We start from the raw sequence: 25,000 nt of genomic DNA, 5'->3' as shown, positions 1-25,000 counted from the left end.
TGTAAGTCTACTCGAGAAGTTCTAGGTTACAGTTTCCATGTTGTACACTTTTTATATTTTATTGTTTAATGTTTTCATGAACAAAGAAAATTCTACATTAATTTTTAATTCTGTGTGTTAAAATCATGGTGCAGATGTAGAAATGGTGCAGATGTAGAAATGGTGCAGATGTTTAAAACAGCATTAAACAGAATCACAGCTAATTGCAGTGACTAATTGCAGGTACTGAAGTCTAACAGCATTTAGTTAACTGCAAACTATTCTTTTTGATATTCATTCAGAATTGCTGTGCACGGTGGCTTAGTGGTTAGCACGTTTGCCTCACACCTCCAGGGTACGGGTTCGATTCCCACCTCCCCCTTGTGTGTGTGGAGTTTGCATGTTCTCCCCGTGCCTCGGGGGTTTCCTCCGGGTACTCCGGTTTCCTCCCTCGGTCCAAAGACATGCATGGTAGGTTGATTGGCATCTCTGGAAAATTGTCCGTAGTGTGTGAGTGTGTGTGTGAATGAGAGTGTGTGTGTGTGCCCTGTGATGGGTTGGCACTCCGTCCAGGGTGTATCCTGCCTCGATGCCCGATGACGCCTGAGATAGGCACAGGCTCCCCGTGACCCGAGAAGTTCAGATAAGCGGTAGAAGATGAATGAGTGAATATTTTGTCCAATTCTGTAAAACATTTTTAGAATCTTCTTCCTTTAGAAACGTTACGTTTTTTTCCATGGCTGTGGTTTACGGTGTGGTTTATCACAGCCTCAGGCACAGCTGGATGTAACGACGATCTAATATTAATATCATAATAAATAATGTCACTTTCCTGAGATTCCACAATCAGATCATTTTATCCATTTTCTATTTGTTTTTTAAAGAACTGGAAGCAACTGATTATTATTGTGTATGATTAATAATCGTGTATCAGGACGTATATACTGTGTGTGAGAACGATGATGAGATCATGTCACATCGTTCAGCACAAGCCTCAGATCAACACACAGAACACGGAGGTAAACAATGACCTTGTGCCGAATAAGGAAGCCGCTGTGGAAGATGAAAGGGTGATGAAGGGCAATAACAGTTCATCCACTCCGGAGTTTCCTGGAGAATAAATACTGACTCGTGCTGAACAGCATCACGTAGATGAAGCAGCGATGGTGAAGAGCTGAATCCTGCAGAAGTTGCTTTATTTATAGCACCATAATCAGAATGAGAAAAAAGAATCAGGTCTTTTCTTTTTTTCTTTTCTGCTCATAGAACTGTAGAGTTGTAATAGAATTATAAGAAAAATCAATCAGAAGACTTTTAATGGATAGTCAGTGAGTCTGTTTACACAGAGGATCAACAGGGACATGACTGAGATCCTGAGATGGACTTCTGATAAAGAGCAGAGAGAGAGGGGGGGATGGAGGGAGAGGGAGACAGAGAGAGGGTGTGAGAGAGAGTGAGAGAGAGAAAGAGAGAGAGAGAGAGGGAGAGAGAGAGAGAGAGGGAGAGAGAGAGAGAGAGAGAGGGTGAGAGAGAAAGAGAGAGTGAGAGAGAGAGAGAGAGAGAGAGAAGAGCTTGTTCTATATGTCCTATTTCTTTTTCTCGAAATCGTCTCTTTTCTTCTCTCTCTCTCTCTCTCTTTCTCTCTCTCCCTCTCTCTCTCCTTCTCTTTCTCTCTCTCTCTCTCTCTCTTTCTCTCTCCCTCTCTCTTTCTCCTCTCTCTTCTCTCTGAGAGAGAAGCCCAAAGCTCTCCACAGTTCTGTATCTTGTTATTACACTCATGCCCCCTCAGTGTTTATGAACAGTAATAATGCTACAGAATATCAGATATACATCAGTTTAGGAATCAGCTACAGGTCACTGTGTAAGCTGTGATGTGGAGCCTCTGTGGATCAGGTTGGTTTGTCCTGCACATCCCACAGATATAAACCTGGAGGACAAGTCAACACCTTGACGTCTGTGTCATGTTCCTCAAACGGTTCCTGAACAGTTCCTGCAATTCATCCTGCTGAACGAGGACACTGACCTCGGGGACACTGTGTCATTGTTCACATGCTGCTGAACATTTCCCTTGACATCAGTGAGACACTTCACCAGTCAGGGGTTTAATGGAGCTGTACGTGTGTAAACTGTTCACTCCAAAATCTGAAATCAGACACTAGTTATTTATATGTAGATGTGTTATGTCAAACAATTTATGTTTCAGTGGTGGGTTTAACCAACGTAAAGACCAGAGAGCTGTGTATGGGGAAAACATGGGGACAAGCTGAAGCTGGGAAAAGAGCAAAAATCAATCAGAGACAATGAACAAATATTGAGCTTAGTCAAAACAACTGTCTTTAAAAAAACTAATGAAAAAAAGAGACAACAAACAGATTGGCCAAGGACAACAACAGTCAATAACTGAAACACTGCCAGAGCTGTGAATAAAAGCCCAAAAACAACAGGCAGTGACATCACCAGAAACCTTCACAGGGCAGGATGAAGGTCTCACAACCCCCGTTGTAGAGAGCAGAATGACACCACAAGATACAAAGTTCTTATCAACAGTAAGGATCAGAAGATCAGACTGAAATTCACAAAGAACTACAGAGATGATTCACAAAAGTTCTGGAACCAAGAACTTCTACCAGAGTGAAGGAAAGGCCAGAGGGTGGAGAAAAAGAAGATCTGCTCACGATCTAAATAATAAGAGCTGATATGTGAAACATGGTGGTGGTAGTCTCATGGCTTGGGATTTCATGGATGCTTCTGGAGCAGACTCACTAATCTTCACTGATGATGGAGCAGGAGAATGAATATAAAGGTGAAAAGGTGAACTTCAGCTTCATGCTGATCTACACCAAACACTGCTGTGAAGAAGCACAGGAGAAAACTCTCTGATGCTGGACAAGAGAAACCCTGTCAGTGATGGGGAAGTAAAATGTCCCTCACTAACACCCAGACTACAGTAAGAGAGGATCCTGGAGCCATAACTAAGCCCGGACACCCCCGTAGTCTGACAGAAGGATTCTGCCAGACACAGACCTAGCAGGAAAGCCTCTCGCCTGGCACCGGCATTTATTTTGGATTATACTTTCTGCCCTTTTAGACGTTTTTTTTGTGCCCTGGACTTTTGCATTATTTTTTTGATGGACATCGCTTTGCATCTGTTCCGCATCTGGTGGATGCTGCTCAGCTTCCTGTTTCCCGTGGAGAATGCTGCCCCACTTCCTACCTGCGGAGGATGTCACCAGCGTTTTTTGCTTTTTGTTTTTTTCGGTGATCTGCAATATCACCTCGCACCTGTTCTGGTGTGGGACGTCGCTTCACTTCTCACCCTGTGCCTCGCCCTAGTGTTAATTTTGTCAGACGAGACGAGATGAAATGTGTTCAACAACCTTTTTTTTCATGACTAAGATGAGACGATGACGAGACTGCACCACTGTCCAAAAACGCTGACTAAGACTAAATTAACATGGATTATTGTTGATGAAAAAAGACGAGACGAAAATGTTTTGTATAAAATAAAAACTAAGATAAAATCTCTCTTCATTTCGTCTACAATTGTCTCTGTTTGTTCATCAGCTGTTACGCCTTTAAAATATTCAGAACGAGTTCGCGGCTTCGAGCTGTTGCTCGTTACAGGTCTCATACGCCTGTTTGTATACAGCTAATTGTGTTGCTTCTGCTAAAGAACATAGTGCGCTATTAATGTGTTATTTTAAAAAAGACTAAAATGTTTTGACTAAAACTAGACTAAAATGACAAGACTTTTAATCGACTAAAACTTGACTAACAAAAAAAGATATGTGAATGACTAAATATGACTAAAACTAACAAGGACATTTGGCCCAAGACTAAGACTAAGACTAAATTAAAAATCAGTGACGAAATTAACACTACCTCGCCCCCCCCCCGTATCTCGGTTCCCTTGGATATTATGAATGATACGAGATTGGGGGTGGGGTGGGGTGGGGTGGGGGGGATGCTGTAAGGATGTAGCCCGGACTTTTGCCATGTGCCTTTTGTTTACTTTTTGTCTTCACGTGTCTTCAGTATTTAGCCATGTCGTGTTGTCTTTGGCAGCGTGGAATCCTTGTCTTTGGTTTGGTATCTGTAATGTCTTTGTGGTTTGTGTCGTTATTTTTGATTTTTTTTTTAATCTATCCTGCATTTGGGTTTTTTTTGAGACACCCCCGTACTCTGGCATGAAGTTTATACAACTTACATTCAGGCATACATCTCAGGCGTCATCGGGCATGGAGGCAGGATACACCCTGGACGGAGTGCCAACCCATCACAGGGCACACATACAACTTACAATGAAATGAAAAACAGTATTATTAAATGATTATATTTTTTGCTGCTGTATGTTTATTTTAAGTGATGTGTAGGAGCTGTTTAATAAAAGCAGTAATCAGTGCTAGGACCACAGTGGTGTTTAGTCATCATGTGTCTGTGTACAATTTATACATGACAAAGGATACTGAAATACTTGAAATTAAAATATATGACTCTGTTCATCAGTTTTAATTATTACAGACTCAAATGTTTTGTTTCAGGTCTGATGTTTAATGTCCTTCATATCACTCCTGGATCTGTTCACATTCATAACACACATATTTATAACTGTTAGAATTCGTGATCTGGTGAAATTATTTCCGCATAAAACAATTGATTTCTAAAGTGACCTTGAGTGTGAGACGGTTGACTAGAGTCCTGATAAAGCTCTTATCTGGTGGAACTTTAACACACAGGCAGCACCACAGATCCAGAGAACTCTCTAATCACACTTCAGACACTAATCTCAGAAGAATAAATCTAATTTGCTAGTGTAAGCTGATCACTAACATTCAGCCAGGACAGCAGAATGAGAGAGAGAATGAGGGAGGGAGGGAGGCAGGGAAGGGGGGGGGGTGAGAGAGGGAGAGAGAGAGAGAGAGAGAGAGAGAGAGAGAGACAGAGAGAAAGAGAAGGACAGAAAGAGAGAGAAGGACAGAGAGAGAGAGAGAGGGAGAGAGAGGGAAAGAGAGAGAAGGACAGAGAGAGAGAGAGAGAGAGAGACAGAGAGAGAGAGAGTAACAATGTAAATTAAATAAGTATTGTAGTTATATAATATGTGGTGCTCCCAGAGGAATAATGGCCAGGAATATTAAACGCTAACTCGTTCTGTCCTCAAGGCACCGCCGCTTTAATTGCCTTTCTCAGAGAAAATGCAGACGTAGCTCACGGCTTTTGTGTTGCTAATAGAGACAAGTGCGCGATGTCCTAATGTGCTAACCTGAGAGAAGGACTTCAGACTGAAGGAAAAAGCAAAGGAAGGTTAAACACCACAGTTAAAGAGAACGTGAAGGAGGTGTGGCCTCTGTTTATGTCAGTCTCAGTGAAGGAGGCGTGGCCTTTTTGTCTGTCAGTCTCAATAAAGGAGGTGTGGCCTCTGTGTCTGTTAGTCTTATTGAAGAAGGTGTGGCCTCTTTGACTATCAGTCTCATTGAAGGAGGTGTGGCCTCTGTGTCTGGCAGTCTCAGTGAAGGAGGTGTGGCCTCTGTGTCTGTCAGTCTCAATAAAGGAGGTGTGGCCTCTGTGTCTGTTAGTCTTAGTGAAGAAGGTGTGGCCTCTTTGACTATCAGTCTCAGTGAAGTAGGTGTGGCCTTCGTGTCTGTCAGTCTCAATAAAGGAGGTGTGATGACAACCAGAGAGAAAGACAGATGAACTGACAGACAGGCAGACAGACCGGAAGATACATTCCCAAGTTCTTACCTGGACCCAATTACCTGTCCAGGTATGCTTACCTGGACAGGTAATGTCCAAATAGGGGCTCTGGGTATACTGAGACTAGACAGACAGACAGAAAAACAGAAAGACAATATCCATTGTGTGTCTTCCACATGCTTACCTGGACAGGTAGTGTCCTGACGACAGCACCTCATGTTTGTTGGGTTTGTCGAAGCAGTTGACCATGTTCTGGATGAGCGTCAGGTCAGGTCGAACCATGCTGGCGTCGGACACGGCTCGGCCCACCAGCTGCAGAGCATCTCCGATGTAAGAGCTGAGCGGTCTGCGCTCCGTCTGTCCGTATGCTAGCAGATCTTTTGGGGATCCGACAGCACTTAAAGCGTCCAGGTTCAGGGGCAGTCCGAGAACCCAGAGTGTGTGTCTGAGTTGTGCCGCTGCACGCAAAACTAAGCTCACACACTCTGGGTCTGACCCGAACACCACCACGCTGGAATGCAGAGCGGATGGGGTTCGGTTCATGAGCTGAGACAGGAGATCTTTAACTTCCTGTTCCTTATCCGCTATTTCCTGTGACGTATAGTCTGGCTTTTTATTTAAAACAAATTTGTTGTTATTGTTGTTATTAGCTTCATCTAATGCCATGTGGCTAGAAAGGTCAAGGGTTTCCCAAAGATGCCAGTGTGAGCCGTTTATCCCGGCACCACCCAGTTGCTGGAGGTGTTCCAACAACCCACTGTCGCCCCCTCCAGGGCACATAACCGCTGCCCCGCCCTGCCACCCTGCTCGCACCAGGACCGACAGAAGCAGCTCAGCCAATCCAGATGCAGGGACATGAGTCAACATCTGCAGGTGGAACCGGTTCTGAAAATAACAAACACACACACACACACACACACACACACACACACACACACACACACACACACAGTATTTTTGATTACTTTGGTAGAAGAGTGAGCAAAGTGTGATGTAAGTTAGAACTGTTTTTGTTCCCGAGTTTTCTCCTGTCTTCAGGTGACTGACTCAGTGGAACAACATAAGTTAAGAACACAAAGAGGAAAGAGAACCTCAGTGTTGGCTGAAGATGGATTCAGAAGCTTGACTATCAGAAGCGTAGCTAGGAATTAATTTCAGCTTGTGAGAATGTGAGAAGGAACGTTGGTGAGTAAAACCAGCATGTGATCTGTACTCTGTATGATAAGTGTGATACACTCGCGTGTCCTGGGAACAGAGTGATGACACAATCCATCATCAAACAATCCAAGCCATCTAATCACAGCACCATAAAATACCTGAATACTTCCACTGGAAATGATTCAAAAGCTATTTCAAAACACTTTTCCTCTTCCACTTCGTCACACTCTCCTCCACACACTGCTATCTCTCCAGACTCCAGCAGAAACAGGATCCAGCTGCTGACTAATAAAACATGACACTAACAAAAGGAGTTTGATGTTTGGGTGATTAAATCTGGAACTGCTGTTTATGAAGGTCGTTATAGCACAATGACTATAAAAGCTTTGTAATCATCTGAACATTAACAAATAAACATTCAGGACAGACAACTATGCCTGTGGAAAAGTATTGGTACCTCTGCTGTAGAGCTTCCTGTCAACAAACTGCAGAACAATCACATGACGTGTAGAAATGGATTCTGCTCTCTGATTCTGAGAGTCTGACTCGAACTACCCCGGCACGCTGATTTCCCGCCCACATCGTGGAACTTCGTGTCCTCTGCTTGCTCCATTACGCCCACTGACCCTCAGTCAGAATCTGCCCATCACCTTTAATCCTCCTCAGCGTTCCTGTCTGCTCCATCTCAGGTCACATTACACATGATACTTTATTACCTCTGAGACATGCTGAGAATATTCCTGAATAATGATGATGTATTAGACTCTCACTTCACTTTACTCTCTTTACTTTAGAACACAAGTCCTACACCAGTGAACCTCTGCAGCTTCCTTCAACACTCAGACTGTCCATCAGACCAGATTCCTTCTGTAACTCAATTAAAACCAAATCATCTGTCTGAGATCTTTACAATGCCGGAGAGCGTTCCTCTGTGTTTTTCCAAACGAAGACCACAGAAATGTACAGTATCAGTAGACTGGACAGATTTCCATTCAGAATCTTTGACACCTTTTTCCAGGAAGACCACATGACCGATTTCAGCACCGACCTCGTTACACATGCTGTGCTTGAGCTTATCAGATAATCACCAAGACCTCCATCATAAATCTCTAAAGAGCTGTGTTTCAGAACCAAAAAAACTGTAAGTAGAAACAAAGCATTCTATACTGGATTGTGAAGAGCTCCATAGACAGGTGGAGGCAGCAGTCTAAGTAGAGATGCCCAGACTTCCCTCTCCCCAGACACTTCCTCCAGCTCTTCCAGGGGAATACGGAGGCGTTCCCAAGCCAGTCGAGAGACATAGTCCCTCCAGCGTGTCCTAGGTCTTCCCTGGGGCCTCCTCCCGGTTGGACATGCCCGGAACACCTCCCCAGGGAGGCGTCTAGGAGGCATCCGAAACAGATGCCCGAGCCACCTCAGCTGACTCCTCTCGATGTGGAGGAGCAGTGGCTCTACTCTGAGCTCCTCCCGAGTGACCGAGCTCCTCACCCTATCTCTAAGGGAGCACCCAGCCACCCTACGGAGGAAACTCATTTCGGGCCGCCCGTATCCGGGATCTCGTCCTTTCGGTCATGACCCAAAGCTCATGACCATAGGTGAGGGTAGGAACGTAGATCGACTAGTAAATAGAGAGCTTCACCTTGAGGCTCAGCTCGTTCTTCACCATGACAGATCGGTATATCGACCGCATCACTGCAGAAGATACACCGATCTGCCTGTCGATGCTAAGCACTGTTTGATACTTAATGTTTTTTTGTTATGCCATGTCCAGTGTATATCAGTATGTTATGGTAAATCTCGCAGGGCAGTGAAGCCAAGTGTACATTGACTTATAGCTATTGTTGTATGGTGCATGGGAGACCGAGCTCCCATTAGCAGCAGCGCTACATAGTACATGAACCAGTCCTTTAGTTTCGAGTCGAGTCAGTGGGGGAAGTCGTGGCCTAATGGTTAGAGAGTTTGACTCCTAACCCTAAGGCTGTGGGTTCGAGGCAATACCTCGACTATGGTGTCCTTGAGCAAGGCACCGAACCCGCCCCCCTCCACATCAAATTCTGAGTACGGGTCACCGTACTTAGCCGTATGTCACGTCACACTTGGAAACACATCACTAAGGTAACAGATCGAGTAGTAATTAAATTTTGTTAATTAGATTAATTCATTTTCTTCTAATCTAGTAGACCCATCACCACGTCTCCTCCCGTGCACAGTGTGAGTTATAGGACACCACACAGAGAGGATAAGTGAGAGGGCTACACCTGCTTCGCCGGTCCTCAGGTTCAACATTATAATTTCATCACTTTTGAGTTGGATACTGAGAAAACTTCTCCATTCTACTGTTTCTTCTCATCTTCATTATCTTCATCCATCTAAATTCAGGGCTGCATTAATGTCAGGAGTCTCCAGTGTCAGCACATACATTATGCAGGACGGAGGAGTTTAGGTATATTTGAGGTCTCAGTAATAAAAAGAAAAGAAAACCCCGTGTGTTTCGGTTGCCTTAACCTGCAGACAGAGAATAAAGTGAAGCTGGTGAGGGAACGTTAGAAGAAACATGCAGCAGTGTCCTGGGTCCTAGTAAATCACAGGGAAAGGGAATCCTGGGTGCGGTGAGATTTCACACTGCTCTGACTTCACCCGGGTTAACATTTAATCCTGTAATCTGCTCTTCATAATCTGACGCTGTACACTTCTAAACCCAGATTAACCTTCTTCTTATTTGCATATTTGTGTATCAACAACCAGGACGGGATAAACACCGCTTTAACTAGCGGCCTGCGATTAAACACCAGTTTACTCCTCAGGAATTTTCTCTTATATTCCATAACATTTTGACAGAAAGCTATAAACACACTTAACACTCAGAACAACAGGAAGGGCCACAACATGCGACTCAAGCGTGTGTGTGTGTGTGTGTGTCTGTGTGTGTGTTTGTGTGTGATGTGCTAGAGGGGGCGTTTGAAATAAATGATGATGTAGCAGAGTGTGTTCCTTTTACTCTGCAGAAATCCGCTTAACAGAATTTGCATCTTTTTGATGTGACGCTACGAGGCTGAGTTGTGTGTAAATAATCTCACTGTGTGTGTGTGTGTGTGTGTGTGTGTGTGTGTGTGTGTGTGTGTGTGTGTCACTTTGGTGTTTGCCTAGATCACTTGGCATTGATGAATATAAATATAAATGTGAGCAAACGATGCACACTTAGTGTATATTAGGCTGCAGTGTGTGTCATTACTCTCCTGTTCAGTTTGTTGGGATTGAAGCTGCATCGGGTTTATTAGTGTATTCTCTCATTCATCTGTATTTCTCTAAATATCCTGAGTGTCACCATGGGACCTGTCTGTCTGACCACATACCTGTCTGTCTGACCACATACCTGTCTGTCTGACCACATACCTGTCTGTCTGTCTGACCACATACCTGTCTGTCTGTCTGACCACATACCTGTCTGTCTGACCACATACCTGTCTGTCTGTCTGACCACATACGTGTCTGTCTGTCTGACCACATACCTGTCTGTCTGTCTGACCACATAACTGTCTGTCTGACCACATACATGTCTGTCTGACCACATACCTGTCTGTCTGACCACATACCTGTCTGTCTGTCTGACCACATACCTGTCTGTCTGTCTGACCACATACCTGTCTGTCTGTCTGACCACATACCTGTCTGTCTGACCACATACCTGTCTGTCTGACCACATACCTGTCTGTCTGTCTGACCACATACCTGTCTGTCTGACCACATACCTGTCTGTCTGTCTGACCACATACCTGTCTGTCTGTCTGACCACATACCTGTCTGTCTGTCTGACCACATACCTGTCTGTCTGTCTGACCACATAACTGTCTGTCTGACCACACATGTCTGTCTGACCACATACCTGTCTGTCTGACCACATACCTGTCTGTCTGTCTGACCACATACCTGTCTGTCTGACCACATACCTGTCTGTCTGTCTGACCACATACCTGTCTGTCTGTCTGACCACATACCTGTCTGTCTGACCACATACCTGTCTGTCTGTCTGACCACATACCTGTCTGTCTGTCTGACCACATACCTGTCTGTCTGACCACATACCTGTCTGTCTGACCACATACCTGTCTGTCTGTCTGACCACATACCTGTCTGTCTGACCACATACCTGTCTGTCTGTCTGACCACATACCTGTCTGTCTGTCTGTCTGACCACATAACTGTCTGTCTGACCACATACCTGTCTGTCTGACCACATACCTGTCTGTCTGTCTGACCACATACCTGTCTGTCTGTCTGACCACATACCTGTCTGTCTGACCACATACCTGTCTGTCTGACCACATACCTGTCTGTCTGTCTGACCACATACCTGTCTGTCTGACCACATACCTGTCTGTCTGATCACATACCTGTCTGTCTGACCACATACCTGTCTGTCTGACCACATACCTGTCTGTCTGTCTGACCACATACCTGTCTGTCTGTCTGACCACATACCTGTCTGTCTGACCACATACCTGTCTGTCTGACCACATACCTGTCTATCTGATCACATACCTGTCTGATCATTCACTTGTCTGTCTGTTTGTCCATATACCAGTCTAATTATATAAATGTCTGATTATAAATGTCTGATTATACACATGTCTGATTATATACATGTCTGATTATACACACAAACACACACACACCACACCACACACACACACCACACCACACACACACACCACACCACACACACACACACCCCACACCACACACACACACACACACACACAACTTTCCTGTTCTGTGTCTAATCCTTCTCACAGTTCATCTCTCTGCTCCATGCTGCTCCTGATCCATTGACTGTTACATCAGAAGGGTGCCATTACTTTGTGCACAGTGAACAGAGTGGCTCAGGAAGTAATTGTGTGTGCATGGCGTGACCCGTGTGGTCGGGAGACGTGATAAATGCAGCTCGGCGTCTATTAGAATGAAAGCGTGTGCATGTCGATCATCCTGGAGGCTGAATTCTGTGCACAGAGGCTTTGTACAGTTTGTCCCTTGTGGCCTGTGCATGAATAATAAAGGCATAAAAATCTGCGCAAATCCATTTTTCATGACAAAAAGCCACCTCACGGGCGAAAACACCGAAATCGTTTAATTCGTTAGCACTGAACTGGCAGTGACCTTGCTCCTGCGGGACAGCCCTTATTACGTACTCAGCACTAAAGCAGAGGAACAGAGTGATTCCAAACCTTCAAACAGGAAGAAGAGAGCGAGAGATCCGTCTTCTTCGTCTCAGGATGACAAATAAGATCATAACTAATAAGCAGAATCAATTTTTCTGCCTAAAGGGCTGTGCTAAAAGAGACGGATCACTCCAGAGAGGAAGTTTGTTATGGACTCTGACTGTGTGTGTGTGTGTGTGTGTGTGTGTGTGTGTGTGTGTGTGTGTGTGTGTGTGTGTGTGAGTGTTTGTGTGTGTGTGTTCAGTGAATGTTTAAAACTGGAGGGGACCATGAGCAGACATCATGGGGCAAAAAAATAACTGAAATGGAGGAGCTTCTGCGTGACTGGAATATTGGTACAACTCAGGAGTCTAGCAGAAAAAAGCAGAGCTGAAAGTCCTGAGACCTGAGTCCTGAGACCTGAGACCTGAGACCTGAGTCCTGAGACCTGAGTCCTGAGTCCTGACTCCTGAGTTCTGAGACCTGAGACCTGAGTCCTGAGACCTGAGTCCTGAGTCCTGAGACCTGACTCCTGAGTTCTGAGACCTGAGTCCTGAGACCTGACTCCTGAGTTCTGAGTACTGAGACCTGAGTCCTGAGACCTGAGTCCTGAGTCCTGAGACCTGACTCCTGAGTTCTGAGACCTGAGTCCTGAGTTCTGAGACCTGAGTCCTGAGACCTGACTCCTGAGTTCTGAGTACTGAGACCTGGGTCCTGAGACCTGAGTACTGAGTCCTTGGTTCTGAGTCCTGAGACCTGAGACCTGAGTCCTGAGTCCTGAGACCTGAGACCTGAGTCCTGAGACCTGAGTCCTGAGACCTGAGTCCTGAGACCTGAGTCCTGAGACCTGAGACCTGAGTCCTGAGACCTGAGTCCTGAGACCTGAGACCTGAGTCCTGAGACCTGAGTCCTGAGACCTGAGACCTGAGTCCTGAGACCTGAGACCTGAGACCTGAGACCTGAGACCTGAGACCTGAGACCTGAGTCCTGGTTGGTCATCAGGTGTTGATTCATTCTCTCTAACAGCAGCAATCTGATACCTTCTTATTTCTATAGTATATGGTAGTACATATATAGAGATGTGTGTGCATGTGTGTGTGTGTGTGTGTGTGTGTGTGTGTGTGTGTGTGTGTGTGTGTGTGTGTGTGTGTGTATCAGCACAACCCTCCTGATAACTAAGATGATGTCATGGCCTGATTCACTCATTCAGACTGATTCAGACTCCGCCCACTTTTTAAAGCTAACAGATTTCTGTGATAAACTGCAGCATGGTTCAGGCAGTAATGACACAAAAATAAGCCCATGTTCACTCTGTAATGTAACGTGTGTGAGTTACGATGAACCTGCATGTGTTTTGTGTCGGGCTTCATTTAGATGTGTGACATCACACACTCGTCTCGGCTGAGAGACTCAATCGTATTATACACTACACTGCACCTTTAAAACCAGCTGGGCTCAAATCCATATGTTGTAGAATATTCCAACTCTCTCTCTCTCTCTCTCTCTCTCTCTCTCTCTCTCTCCCTCTCTCTCTCTCTCTCTCTGTTCTGGGAACTCACATTTTACAAATGAAGTGCAGGAAGTGAAGCTATAATCCAATTTCTGCAGTAAATACCTGTGTTTATCTGCACATAAACAGCCAGCTTGCTCACACAGTCAGATATAAAGGTACAGGGAAATAAAGGCCAGAATTCAGCAGTGTTTCAGTGTTAATAATAATTTATAATAATAATAATAATAATAATAATAATAATAATAATAATAATAATAATAATAATAAGAAGAAGAAGAATAGTGAGTAATGGACAGTGTAGAGCTTTTAGACCTGCCTTTGCTCAGCAGTGTCTGAGGTTAGAGCTTTAAAGTTAACAGCTTTTAAAAGTCCAACTTCAACTACATCACACACACACACACACACACACACACACACACACACACACAATACACAGACCACAGAGCAGACCTACACCTCCTTCTGCTCTTCACGTCTCTCTCTCTCTCTCTTCTAAAGTAACCCTTTAAAAGTCCCTTCCTCTCTCTCATCCTCTCTCTCACTCCTCCACCACACACACACACACACACACACACACCACACACACACACACAGCACCTGTACACAGTCTCTCTCCTCTCCTCTCTCTTCTCTCTCTCTCTCTCTCTCCACACAAAACACCCACACACACACACACACGCACCTGTACACAGTCTCTCTCTCTCTCTCTCTCTCTCTCTCTCTCTCTCTCTCTCTCACACACACACACACACCTGTACACAGTCTCTCTCTCTCTCTCTCTCTCTCTCTCTCTCTCTCTCTCTCTCTCTCTCACACACACACACACACACACACACACACACACACACACACACACACACACACACCTGTACACAGTGTCTTTCTCTCTCGCAACACATACACACACATACACACCTGTAGTGATTGTGTGTGTGCTCTGTAGTGAGTGTGCTCTGTATTGTGTGTGTGTGTGTGTGTGTGTGTGTGTGTGTGTGTGTGTGTACAGTATGCAGTGATGTTCAGTTGCCCTTCACTTTCATCAAAACGTCATTCTGCATCATTCCTCATTCCTTTACTGATGTTGTAGAAGGTTATTAGATTTTGCTACAAAACCCTGGCAGCTGATTGTGGGACATTTTGACGCCATGATGTTTGTAATAGTTGCAATGTTTAATATGCAGTAATAACCTGAAGGCCACAGAGACCAAAAGAGGGCAGGGCTTCACATGTTATCATCTAATTCTCCAGAGGAACTGAAACGTATGGAGTCGAAGATGAATGTGGAATAAACACTGGAACTCTGTGACCCGCCTCCACAGACGAGGCAGCGCTGCCTCCGTTTGCTCCTGTTTTTCTCTGTGAGGTGTTCCGCCTCTCATTACTGCATCGTTTATCTGATACTTTAAACAGAGCTTCAGGCGGATTAGATGGTTTTGGCTTTTATAATGAAGCCTGTGTTGAAGTATGAAATTTGCCGAGGAAGGAAATGATGTTGATGTGGAAATCAGCAGATGTCTGCAGTTCAGGATTATGTGGGCAGCCATGTGGAATTTTTCTGTTCATTCGCAGGGAAAATGGCTCAAAATTGTAGCATCAATAATAACATTTCTTTAATATTTTGCATAACTATTCACCCCCTCGAGGTTCTGCACACTCTGTAGTGTTATAACTCTGAAGGAACTTCACAGATCTACACCAACGTGTGGGAGAAAAACCTCTGGACTTCTGGCACACGTCTCAGCTTCACACATACGAACCCTGAACTTATCTAATACTAATATTTTTGAGGTGAACCTATCTATCTATCTATCTATCTATCTATCTATCTATCTATCTATCTATCTATCTATCTATCTATCTATCTATCTATCTATCTATCTATCTATCTAATTCTCAGTAAATGCTCAGGTTTCTAGGTTTCTTCAGGGATTTTGTAGAGCTCTCGAGTTCCACAAATCCCACACAGGCCTCCTTCCTTTTTTCTTTCTTCTGAATCTCCAGCAGCTTGGGTTCGACTTGTGCTGTTTGAATGTTCTAGTAAATAAAAGATAAGCCTCGAGTGTGGAGGAGAAGCAAAAGCACACTGCCAAGCCCAAAAATGCCCGAGCACTCTACTGCATTTATTTTAGCATCTCAGGGAAAAAGACAGAAGATAAAAGTTGAAGTGATCGTCTATCCCACGGTATTAATTCCAGGAGTTAGCTTCATACCAGATAAAACATCACGCTTCACACAGAATCGTATATTACATAAAACACTGATTTATCACTTCTTTGTTTCTTTACTGATTTGTTTTGTGTTTAAAACTCATCACTAAGACACTGTGAGCCTGTTTCACAATTAGCATATAGCTAACGCTATTAGCATATAGCTAATCATTTTCACAGAAATGTTCTCATTTTATTCAATTACACATTTAAATTAGCATATAGCATTATAGCATTTATAATAGTAATACTATTTATTTATAGTATATAGCGTTTATATTAGCATATGGCTAATCATCTTCGCTGAATTTTATTCACTTACACGTTTAAAGTCTGTTCAAATCTGCATATTCATGTTTATTCATATTCACACCCACTGAACACAAGGACAATATAAATACAGACTAATTTAAATAAATATTTACAACACCTGAGTTCTCTCTGGAAGTATTACATCATCACAACACGCCACTCTGGCTAGTCAGCGGTTATTAGCATATAACGCTAATACAAACAACATCCAAACGGCTCGTTGTTTTTAGCGGCGCTACACAACATTCTCTCAGATCATCTAACAGGAAGTGATTCGTGTGATGATGAATGTCACTAGCAGACTCTGTTCAGGAGTGTGTGTGTGTGTGTGTGTGTGTGTGTGTGTGTGTGTGTGTGTGTGTGTGTGTGTGTGTGTGATAATGATGCACATGTGTTATTAGCTGTTGGACGGTGACACTCAAACCTGTTATTACTCTTCATAAGGTGTCTGTAATGTAATTTGTGGCGGTGAACCCCAGAGCCACGGCGGCGTAGACGTGTCACATTACGGCAGTGAGCACAGATTCATCACATCGCAGCCTGGAACACACAGTAATGAGCTTTCTGAGGGCTTTCAAGCTCAAACATTACTTTTCCATGTGGTAATAGGAGCAATCACTCACAGTACAGCAACACTGATGCTGCTGAGTCGAGACAGAGACGAGGCAGAGACGAGACAGTGCAGAAACAAGATAGATTAGAGATGGAGACGAGACAGAGATGATACAGAGACAAGACAGAGACGAGACATTGCAGAGACAAGATAGATTAGAGATGGAGACAAGACAGAGCCGAGACAGTGCCGAGACAAGATAGATCAGAGCTGGAGACGAGACAGAGATGAAACAGACCCGAGACAGAGCCAAGACAAGATAGATTAGAGATGGAGACAAGACAGAGCCGAGACAGAGCTGAGACAGTGCCAGGACAAGATAGATTAGTGATGGAGACAAGACAGACCCGAGACAGAGACGAGACAGTGCCAGGACAAGATAGATTAGAGACGGAGACAAGACAGAGACAAGACAGAGCTGAGACAAAATAGATTAGAGATGGAGACAAGACAGAGCCGATGGAGACTTGATGGAGATGTGCCTCAAAATCAACTCAGGAAATTATGGATGCTGAGATTCAGAAAGTGACTGCAAGTGCACACTTCTGTGTGTGTGTGTGTGTGTGTGTGTGTGTAATGTGTGTGTGTGTAATGTGTGTGTGTGTGTGTGTGTGTAATGTGTGTGTGTGTAATGTGTGTGTGTGTGTGTGTGTGTGTGTAATGTGTGTGTGTGTGTGTGTGTGTGTAATGTGTGTGTAATGTGTGTGTGTGTGTGTGTGTGTGTGTGTGTGTGTGTGTGTGTGTGTGTGTGTGTGTGTGTGTAATGTGTGTGTGTGTGTAATGTGTGTGTGTGTGTGTGTAATGTGTGTGTGTAATGTGTGTGTGTGTGTACAGTAATGTGTGTGTGTGTAATGTGTGTGTGTGTACAGTAATGTGTGTGTGTGTACAGTAATGTGTGTGTGTGTGTAATGTGTGTGTGTGTAATGTGTGTAATGTGTGTGTGTGTGTGTGTGTGTGTGTGTGTGTGTGTGTGTGTGTGTGTGTGTGTAGGACAGAAGACATTAGCGCTTTATAACCCCAGGTAATATCCACATTTGACATAATGCACCTGAACAGAAAGGTTAAACTTGGATGGTGTAAAAACGCCGCCGATGTTTAACAATTTCCTGAAAGCAGAAACGTCGGAGTGTAAAATTACGGATGAAATCAGCATCACTTCCACTCACAGACTCTGGGAAAGAAGAGATACTCAGCATGAAAGAGCTCCAGAATTATTGGCACCCTTTAAGAGAAAAGGAGAGAATGATTTCATTTTCTACAAAAAGTTTCTGTAACTTGTGAAGGTTTATTTTTAGTGAGATATAAGTTTCAATCTGGTTAATAATGGATGAAGCTCCACATCCCCTGAAGAGAAAACAGCACAGAGCCTCTTCCTGTAAAGTCTAAAGGTCCTCCTGCACAAACAGCCTACAAAATACAACATGCTGTTACAGTGGAAGGTCACGTGTGGAGTCTGAGACACCGATCAGATCGACAGTGACAGCAGCAGATCTCTACTGTATGGATCAAATAAATAAATAAATAAATAAATAAATAAATAAATAAAGAAGAGGAAGAGGGATTCAGTGATACTTTCACTTTTCGAGGATGAGGCTCACTTCTGAGTCCGGTTCCTCTCAAGGTTTCTTCCTCACATCATCTCAGGGACTTTTCCCTCACCACCGTCACCTCAGGATCATTAGGACGAATTGTTAGAGATAAATAATTCTTTTTAAACGTTATAATTTTTTTATTTAGCTTCTATCCTTCTGTGAAGCTGCTTTGAGACATTGTGAGCTCTGTTACACAGAGTTCTCTGGGGTCATTGATCAGATAATAATGAAGGGTGCCAATACTTCTGGAGGTAAAGGTGGAGCTAGGGATCAAACCAGAAAAATACCTTCATAATAATTCCACACACACTTCAAACAGGGACGAGAGAGAGAGAGAGAGAGAGAGAGAGAGAGAGAGAGAGAGAGAGCTACTGACGAGAGGAAGTCACTCTCAGAGAGCGGCACTCGTTTACTGTCTGGTAGAGAAGAACAGAGAAAGAGGACAGGAGGAGAGAGGAAGAGGAGAGAGGAAGAGGAGAAAGGAAGAGGAGAGAGGAGGAGGAGAAAGGAAGAGGAGAAAGGAAGAGGAGAGAGGAGGAGGAGAGAGGAAGAGGAGGAGGAGAGAGGAGGAGGAGAGAGGAAGAGGAGAGAGGAGGAGGAGAAAAAGGACAGAGAGAAAGAGAAGCAGAAGAGAGTTGAAGAAAAGATGAGGATGGGAGAGGAGGAGAAGAGAACACACTACAGAGCGCACACACACACACACACACACACACACACACACACACACATGACAGAGCACACACACACACACACACAACAGAACACACACACACACACACACACACACACACTACAGAGCACACACACTACAGAGCACACACACACACACTACAGAGCACACACACTACAGAGCACACACACACACACACACAAACACACACACACACACACACTACAGAGCACACACACACACACACTACAGAGCACACACACACACACACACACACATTACAGATGACACACACACATCACAGATGACACACACACACACACACATTACAGATGACACACACACATTACAGATGACACACACACACACACATTACAGATGACACACACACACACACACACACATTACAGATGACACACACACATTACAGATGACACACACACATTACAGATGACACACACACACACACACATTACAGATGACACACACACACACATTACAGATGACACACACACATTACAGATGACACACACACATTACAGATGACACACACACATTACAGATGACACACACACACACATTACAGATGACACACACACATTACAGATGACACACACACACACATTACAGATGACACACACACACACACATTACAGATGACACACACACACACATTACAGATGACACACACACACACACATTACAGATGACACACACACACACACATTACAGATGACACACACACACACACACACACACACTACAGAGCACACACACACACACACTACAGAGCACACACACACACACACACACACACACATTACAGATGACACACACACACACATTACAGATGACACACACACATTACAGATGACACACACACACACACATTACAGATGACACACACACACACACATTACAGATGACACACACACACACATTACAGATGACACACACACACACACATTACAGATGACACACACACACACACATTACAGATGACACACACACACACACACACTACAGAGCACACACACACACACACTACAGAGCACACACACACACACACACACACACACACACATTACAGATGACACACACACACACATTACAGATGACACACACACACACACACACACACTCAACATCACACACACACACACACACTACAGAGCACACACACACACACACACACACATTACAGATGACACACACACATCACAGATGACACACACACACACACACACACATTACAGATGACACACACACATTACAGATGACACACACACACACACATTACAGATGACACACACACACACACACACATTACAGATGACACACACACATTACAGATGACACACACACATTACAGATGACACACACACACACACACATTACAGATGACACACACACACACATTACAGATGACACACACACATTACAGATGACACACACACACATTACAGATGACACACACACATTACAGATGACACACACACACACACATTACAGATGACACACACACACACACATTACAGATGACACACACACATTACAGATGACACACACACATTACAGATGACACACACACACACACATTACAGATGACACACACACATTACAGATGACACACACACACACATTACAGATGACACACACACACACATTACAGATGACACACACACACACATTACAGATGACACACACACACACACATTACAGATGACACACACACACACACACAGTGAGGTGTGTGAGGATGGTGTGTGTGTGTGATCAGTTTATCAGCACAGCCTGTGGGTTTGGATTAAAGAGACTTCAGTGTAAAGCATCAGATAGTTTCTGCTCTTGTCTCCACAATAAAAAAGCAGTTTAACATCTGAACAGAGACCAAATCACCACGGAGACGGAACGACTCCATTCTACAACCGCTCACTAATTTATTGCTCTTTTATCACCAACCAATCATTTCATTCCTTCACATTCCATTGCCTTCACTCTGTCATTTCCCTCTTTCCTGTCTTTCTTTTATACCTCCTTCATTCTTCTCTTAGTTTTTTATTATTTCTGTTTTTCTTTCTTTCATCTTCCTCTTTCATATTTGTCTTTAATTCATCCATAAATGTTTGCATTTTCATTTTTTTTCCTTCATCACTTCTCCATCACTGGATGAATTCATTCTTCTTTTCTCTTTTCTTCACTCCCTCACTTCCTCCACCTCTCTCACAACACCTTAAACACTTCCTTTAGCACTTTAGCTCGTGAACACAGCCACTCGTAAAATTTGATATAAATCTGTTCTTTTGGGTGAGAGCGAGACTGAGCAGGACCTCGGCCGGGGAATCAATTCCCATCTGCAGTAATTAAACACAACAATGCTGAGGTGAAAGAGTGAAACAAACGAGTGCAGGAGAAACAGAGATACGTTCTGAGACCTCTGCTGCCTGAGGTCTGGTGCAGAGCTCATACAGGAGAAGAGACGTGGAAACCTGTGACACCGTCAGTAAAACTCTGATCTGACACACTTAGTGCTTAGTGGACCAAATAATCCAGTCTCCAGTCCTGCTGGTACTTAGTGCCAGTCCTACACTACGGATGGGATCTGATCAAACACCTGCACCATCTGGTGAACATCTGAAGAGGCTCTGGTGCTTCTGGGGCATCTGAAACTCTTCCCAGAGGGTAGGAGGGTAGACAGTTTATGGGCTGGATGAGAGGTGTCCTTGATGATGCTGTGGACTTTACACACACATCACGTCCTCTGGACGTCCTCAATAACGATATTATTATACTATCACCTGCTGAGATGAGATTTTTTGTAGTGTACAGTGTGTAGTGTGCAGTGTAATGTGTAGTGTGCAGTGTGTAGTGTGCAGTGTGTAGTGTGCAGTGTAATGTGTAGTGTGTAGTGTAATGTGTAGTGTGTAGTGTGCAGTGTGTAGTGTGCAGTGTAATGTGTAGTGTGTAGTGTGCAGTGTGTAGTGTGCAGTGTAATGTGTAGTGTGTAGTGTAATGTGTAGTGTGTAGTGTGTAGTGTGCAGTGTGTAGTGTGTAGTGTGCAGTGTAATGTGTAGTGTGCAGTGTAATGTGTAGTGTAATGTGTAGTGTGTAGTGTGCAGTGTGTAGTGTGCAGTGTGTAGTGTGCAGTGTGTAGTGTGTAGTGTGTAGTGTGTAATGTGCAGTGTGTAGTGTGCAGTGTGTAGTGTATAGTGTAATGTGTAGTGTGTAGTGTGTAGTGTGTAATGTGTAGTGTGTAGTGTAATGTGTAGTGTGTAGTGTGTAATGTGTAGTGTGTAATGTGCAGTGTGTAGTGTGCAGTGTGTAGTGTATAGTGTAATGTGTAGTGTGTAGTGTGTAGTGTGTAATGTGTAGTGTGTAGTGTAATGTGTAGTGTGTAGTGTGTAATGTGCAGTGTGTAATGTGCAGTGTGTAGTGTGCAGTGTGTAGTGTATAGTGTAATGTGTAGTGTGTAGTGTGTAATGTGTAGTGTGTAGTGTAATGTGTAGTGTGTAGTGTGCAGTGTGTAGTGTGTAATGTGCAGTGTGTAGTGTGCAGTGTGTAGTGTATAGTGTAATGTGTAGTGTGCAGTGTGTAGTGTGCAGTGTGTAGTGTGTAGTGTGTAATGTGCAGTGTGTAGTGTGTAGTGTGTAGTGTGCAGTGTGTAGTGTGCAGAGTGTAGTGTGCAGTGTGTAGTGTGCAGAGTGTAGTGTGTAGTGTGTAGTGTGCAGTGTGTAGTGTGCAGAGTGTAGTGTGCAGTGTGTAGTGTGCAGAGTGTAGTGTGTAGTGTGTAGTGTGCAGTGTGTAGTGTGCAGAGTGTAGTGTGCAGTGTGTAGTGTGTAGTGTGCAGTGTGTAGTGTGTAGTGTGCAGTGTGCAGTGTGTAGTGTGCAGTGTGTAGTGTGCAGTGTGTAGTGTGCAGTGTGTAGTGTGCAGTGTGTAGTGTGTAGTGTGCAGTGTGTAGTGTGTAGTGTGCAGTGTGCAGTGTGTAGTGTGCAGTGTGCAGTGTGCAGTGTGTAGTGTGCAGTGTGTAGTGTGTAGTGTCGGAGTCTGGAATAAGCAGTGTGCAGTGTGTAGTGTGTAGTGTGCAGTGTGCAGTGTGCAGTGTGTAGTGTGCAGTGTGTAGTGTGTAGTGTCGGAGTCTGGAATAAGCAGTGTGTAGTGTGCAGTGTGTAGTGTGCAGTGTGTAGTGTGCAGTGTGTAGTGTGTAGTGTGCAGTGTGTAGTGTGTAGTGTGTAGTGTGCAGTGTGTAGTGTGTAGTGTCGGAGTCTGGAATAAGCAGTGTGCAGTGTGTAGTGTGTAGTGTGCAGTGTGTAGTGTGCAGTGTGTAGTGTGTAGTGTGTAGTGTGTAGTGTGTAGTGTGTAGTGTGCAGTGTGTAGTGTGTAGTGTCGGAGTCTGGAATAAGCAGTGTGCAGTGTGTAGTGTGTAGTGTGCAGTGTGTAGTGTGCAGTGTGTAGTGTGTAGTGTGTAGTGTGTAGTGTCGGAGTCTGGAATAAGCAGTGTGTGAAATCTAAACCTGTAGCTCAGTGTTTACATTACAGAGGAGACATGAAGAAAGAGAAAGAGGGTTTAAAGACAAATCAGCTTCATATGATCATGAGAAAGACCTCTATTGCCCCTTTTACCCCAGAGTTTGAGTGCAGGTTCGGAGCCTGATTTAGAACCAGTTCTTTCTGTTTCGACCGCCAAAGCACCGGCTCTGAACCAGGAAAAGTGCTTCTTAAGTAGCACCAAAACATTGTTGGTTTAGACTTAAGAACCGCTTACGTCAGGGGTTGTGGGAGGGGCTACTGTTAGCACATGTGGGCGGGGCTACTGTTAGCACATGGGGGCGGGGTTGTGGGCGGGGCTACTTTTAGCGCATTGATAATGTACCTTAAGTATACTAATGTTTAATACACTTACTTTACCGCGATATGATCAGTTATCAGCCCACATGATAGTAGGTAGCTACATGCTAATGCTAACTTTTTTCTGTGTTAATGATAAAATAACGTTAAGTACTTTCTCCATCACAACCTCTGTTTATACAGATTACACGGAGCCGCACGTACACGTCGGATTCGCCGCGTTTGGGTGTTAATGTAGGTTCACAAAGCCATGAGCATTAACAGTAAAGTAACATCCACCATTGTTGTTGTTGTTGTTGTTGTGTTTGTCGCCGCTGCGCTAACGTCGGTGTGTAACGTGACACGTATACAGTGACGTCACACTCGGCTCTGTGATGATCTCTAACTGATGGAAAGGCAAACCGGTTCTTAGAAGGTTCTCCAGTGGAACCAACTCTGAACCAGCACCAGCATGAGCTCTGAACCAGCACCGGGTCTTTCTGGTGGAAAAGGGGTATAAAAGAACACTCTGTGTTAAACTCTCAACACAGCCAACAGTTCCAGCAGACCTTCTTATCCAGAGCGACTTACATTCGTCTCATTTATACAGCCTGGCAGTTGAGGGTTAAGGGCCTTGCTCAGGGGCCCAACAGTGGCTGCTTGGTGGACCTGGGATTCGAGCTCACGACCTTCTGACATACAGCTCTAACATCCTGCTACATCAAAATCTCCTTACAGCTTGGAGACTCATGTCTCCACTCCTGAGAAGCTCCTCAGACTTTGAGCAGATGAAATGTGTAGAAGAAGATGGTAGATGTTTATGTTTAAACCTGAGGCTGTGAGCTGCACTCTTCTCATCTGCTACTTGGTTCTGTTTGATTTGATTCCAGACCCAATAATATTCTGCTGCCCCACATCCGGCGTGCCAGTTAGAGCCGCCCGCTCTACAGGAAACGTCCCACGTAAATTAACACGTAAAGTTCCTCTGATTAGCAGCTTGTTTTATGAACAGGAACCAAGTTTCAGACAGATTCAGACAATATGAAATAAATTTAGAGAACTAAGCCTACGCAGTCATGTGCACACAAAGCAGCGCTGTCAGGGAACCGGAGATGAAGTGATCGAGAGAGAAGATTTTGCATCGTTTTCCCATCAGCAGCTTTAAAGCTGGGAAGACAAAGATGCTTCGAAGGGCAGGGATTGTGCTTCTGGAACAATGTGAGCAGGTTCTACACAAGCTGGAAA

The 25,000-nt window shown here is 44.3% G+C and overlaps 1 protein-coding gene across 2 annotated transcripts in view; it reads right to left on the bottom strand.

The window, feature by feature from the left end:
- The window catches only part of grin3ba (glutamate receptor, ionotropic, N-methyl-D-aspartate 3Ba), a 64,492-nt gene that overhangs the window by 21,433 nt on the left and 18,059 nt on the right, over window positions 1–25,000 (bottom strand). For both annotated transcript variants that reach the window (XM_027138966.2, XM_047820755.1), the window contains exon 2: window positions 5,855–6,555. In XM_027138966.2, coding sequence (XP_026994767.2) covers window positions 5,855–6,555 — 701 coding nt within the window. The remainder of the gene's footprint in view (window positions 1–5,854; window positions 6,556–25,000) is intronic.

The sequence above is a fragment of the Tachysurus fulvidraco genome, chromosome 11, assembly GCF_022655615.1.
Source record: "Tachysurus fulvidraco isolate hzauxx_2018 chromosome 11, HZAU_PFXX_2.0, whole genome shotgun sequence".
Classification (NCBI taxonomy): Eukaryota; Metazoa; Chordata; class Actinopteri; order Siluriformes; family Bagridae; genus Tachysurus; species Tachysurus fulvidraco.
The sequence above is the reverse complement of the archived record's forward strand: the minus strand, read 5'-3'. Positions and strand labels throughout refer to the sequence as shown.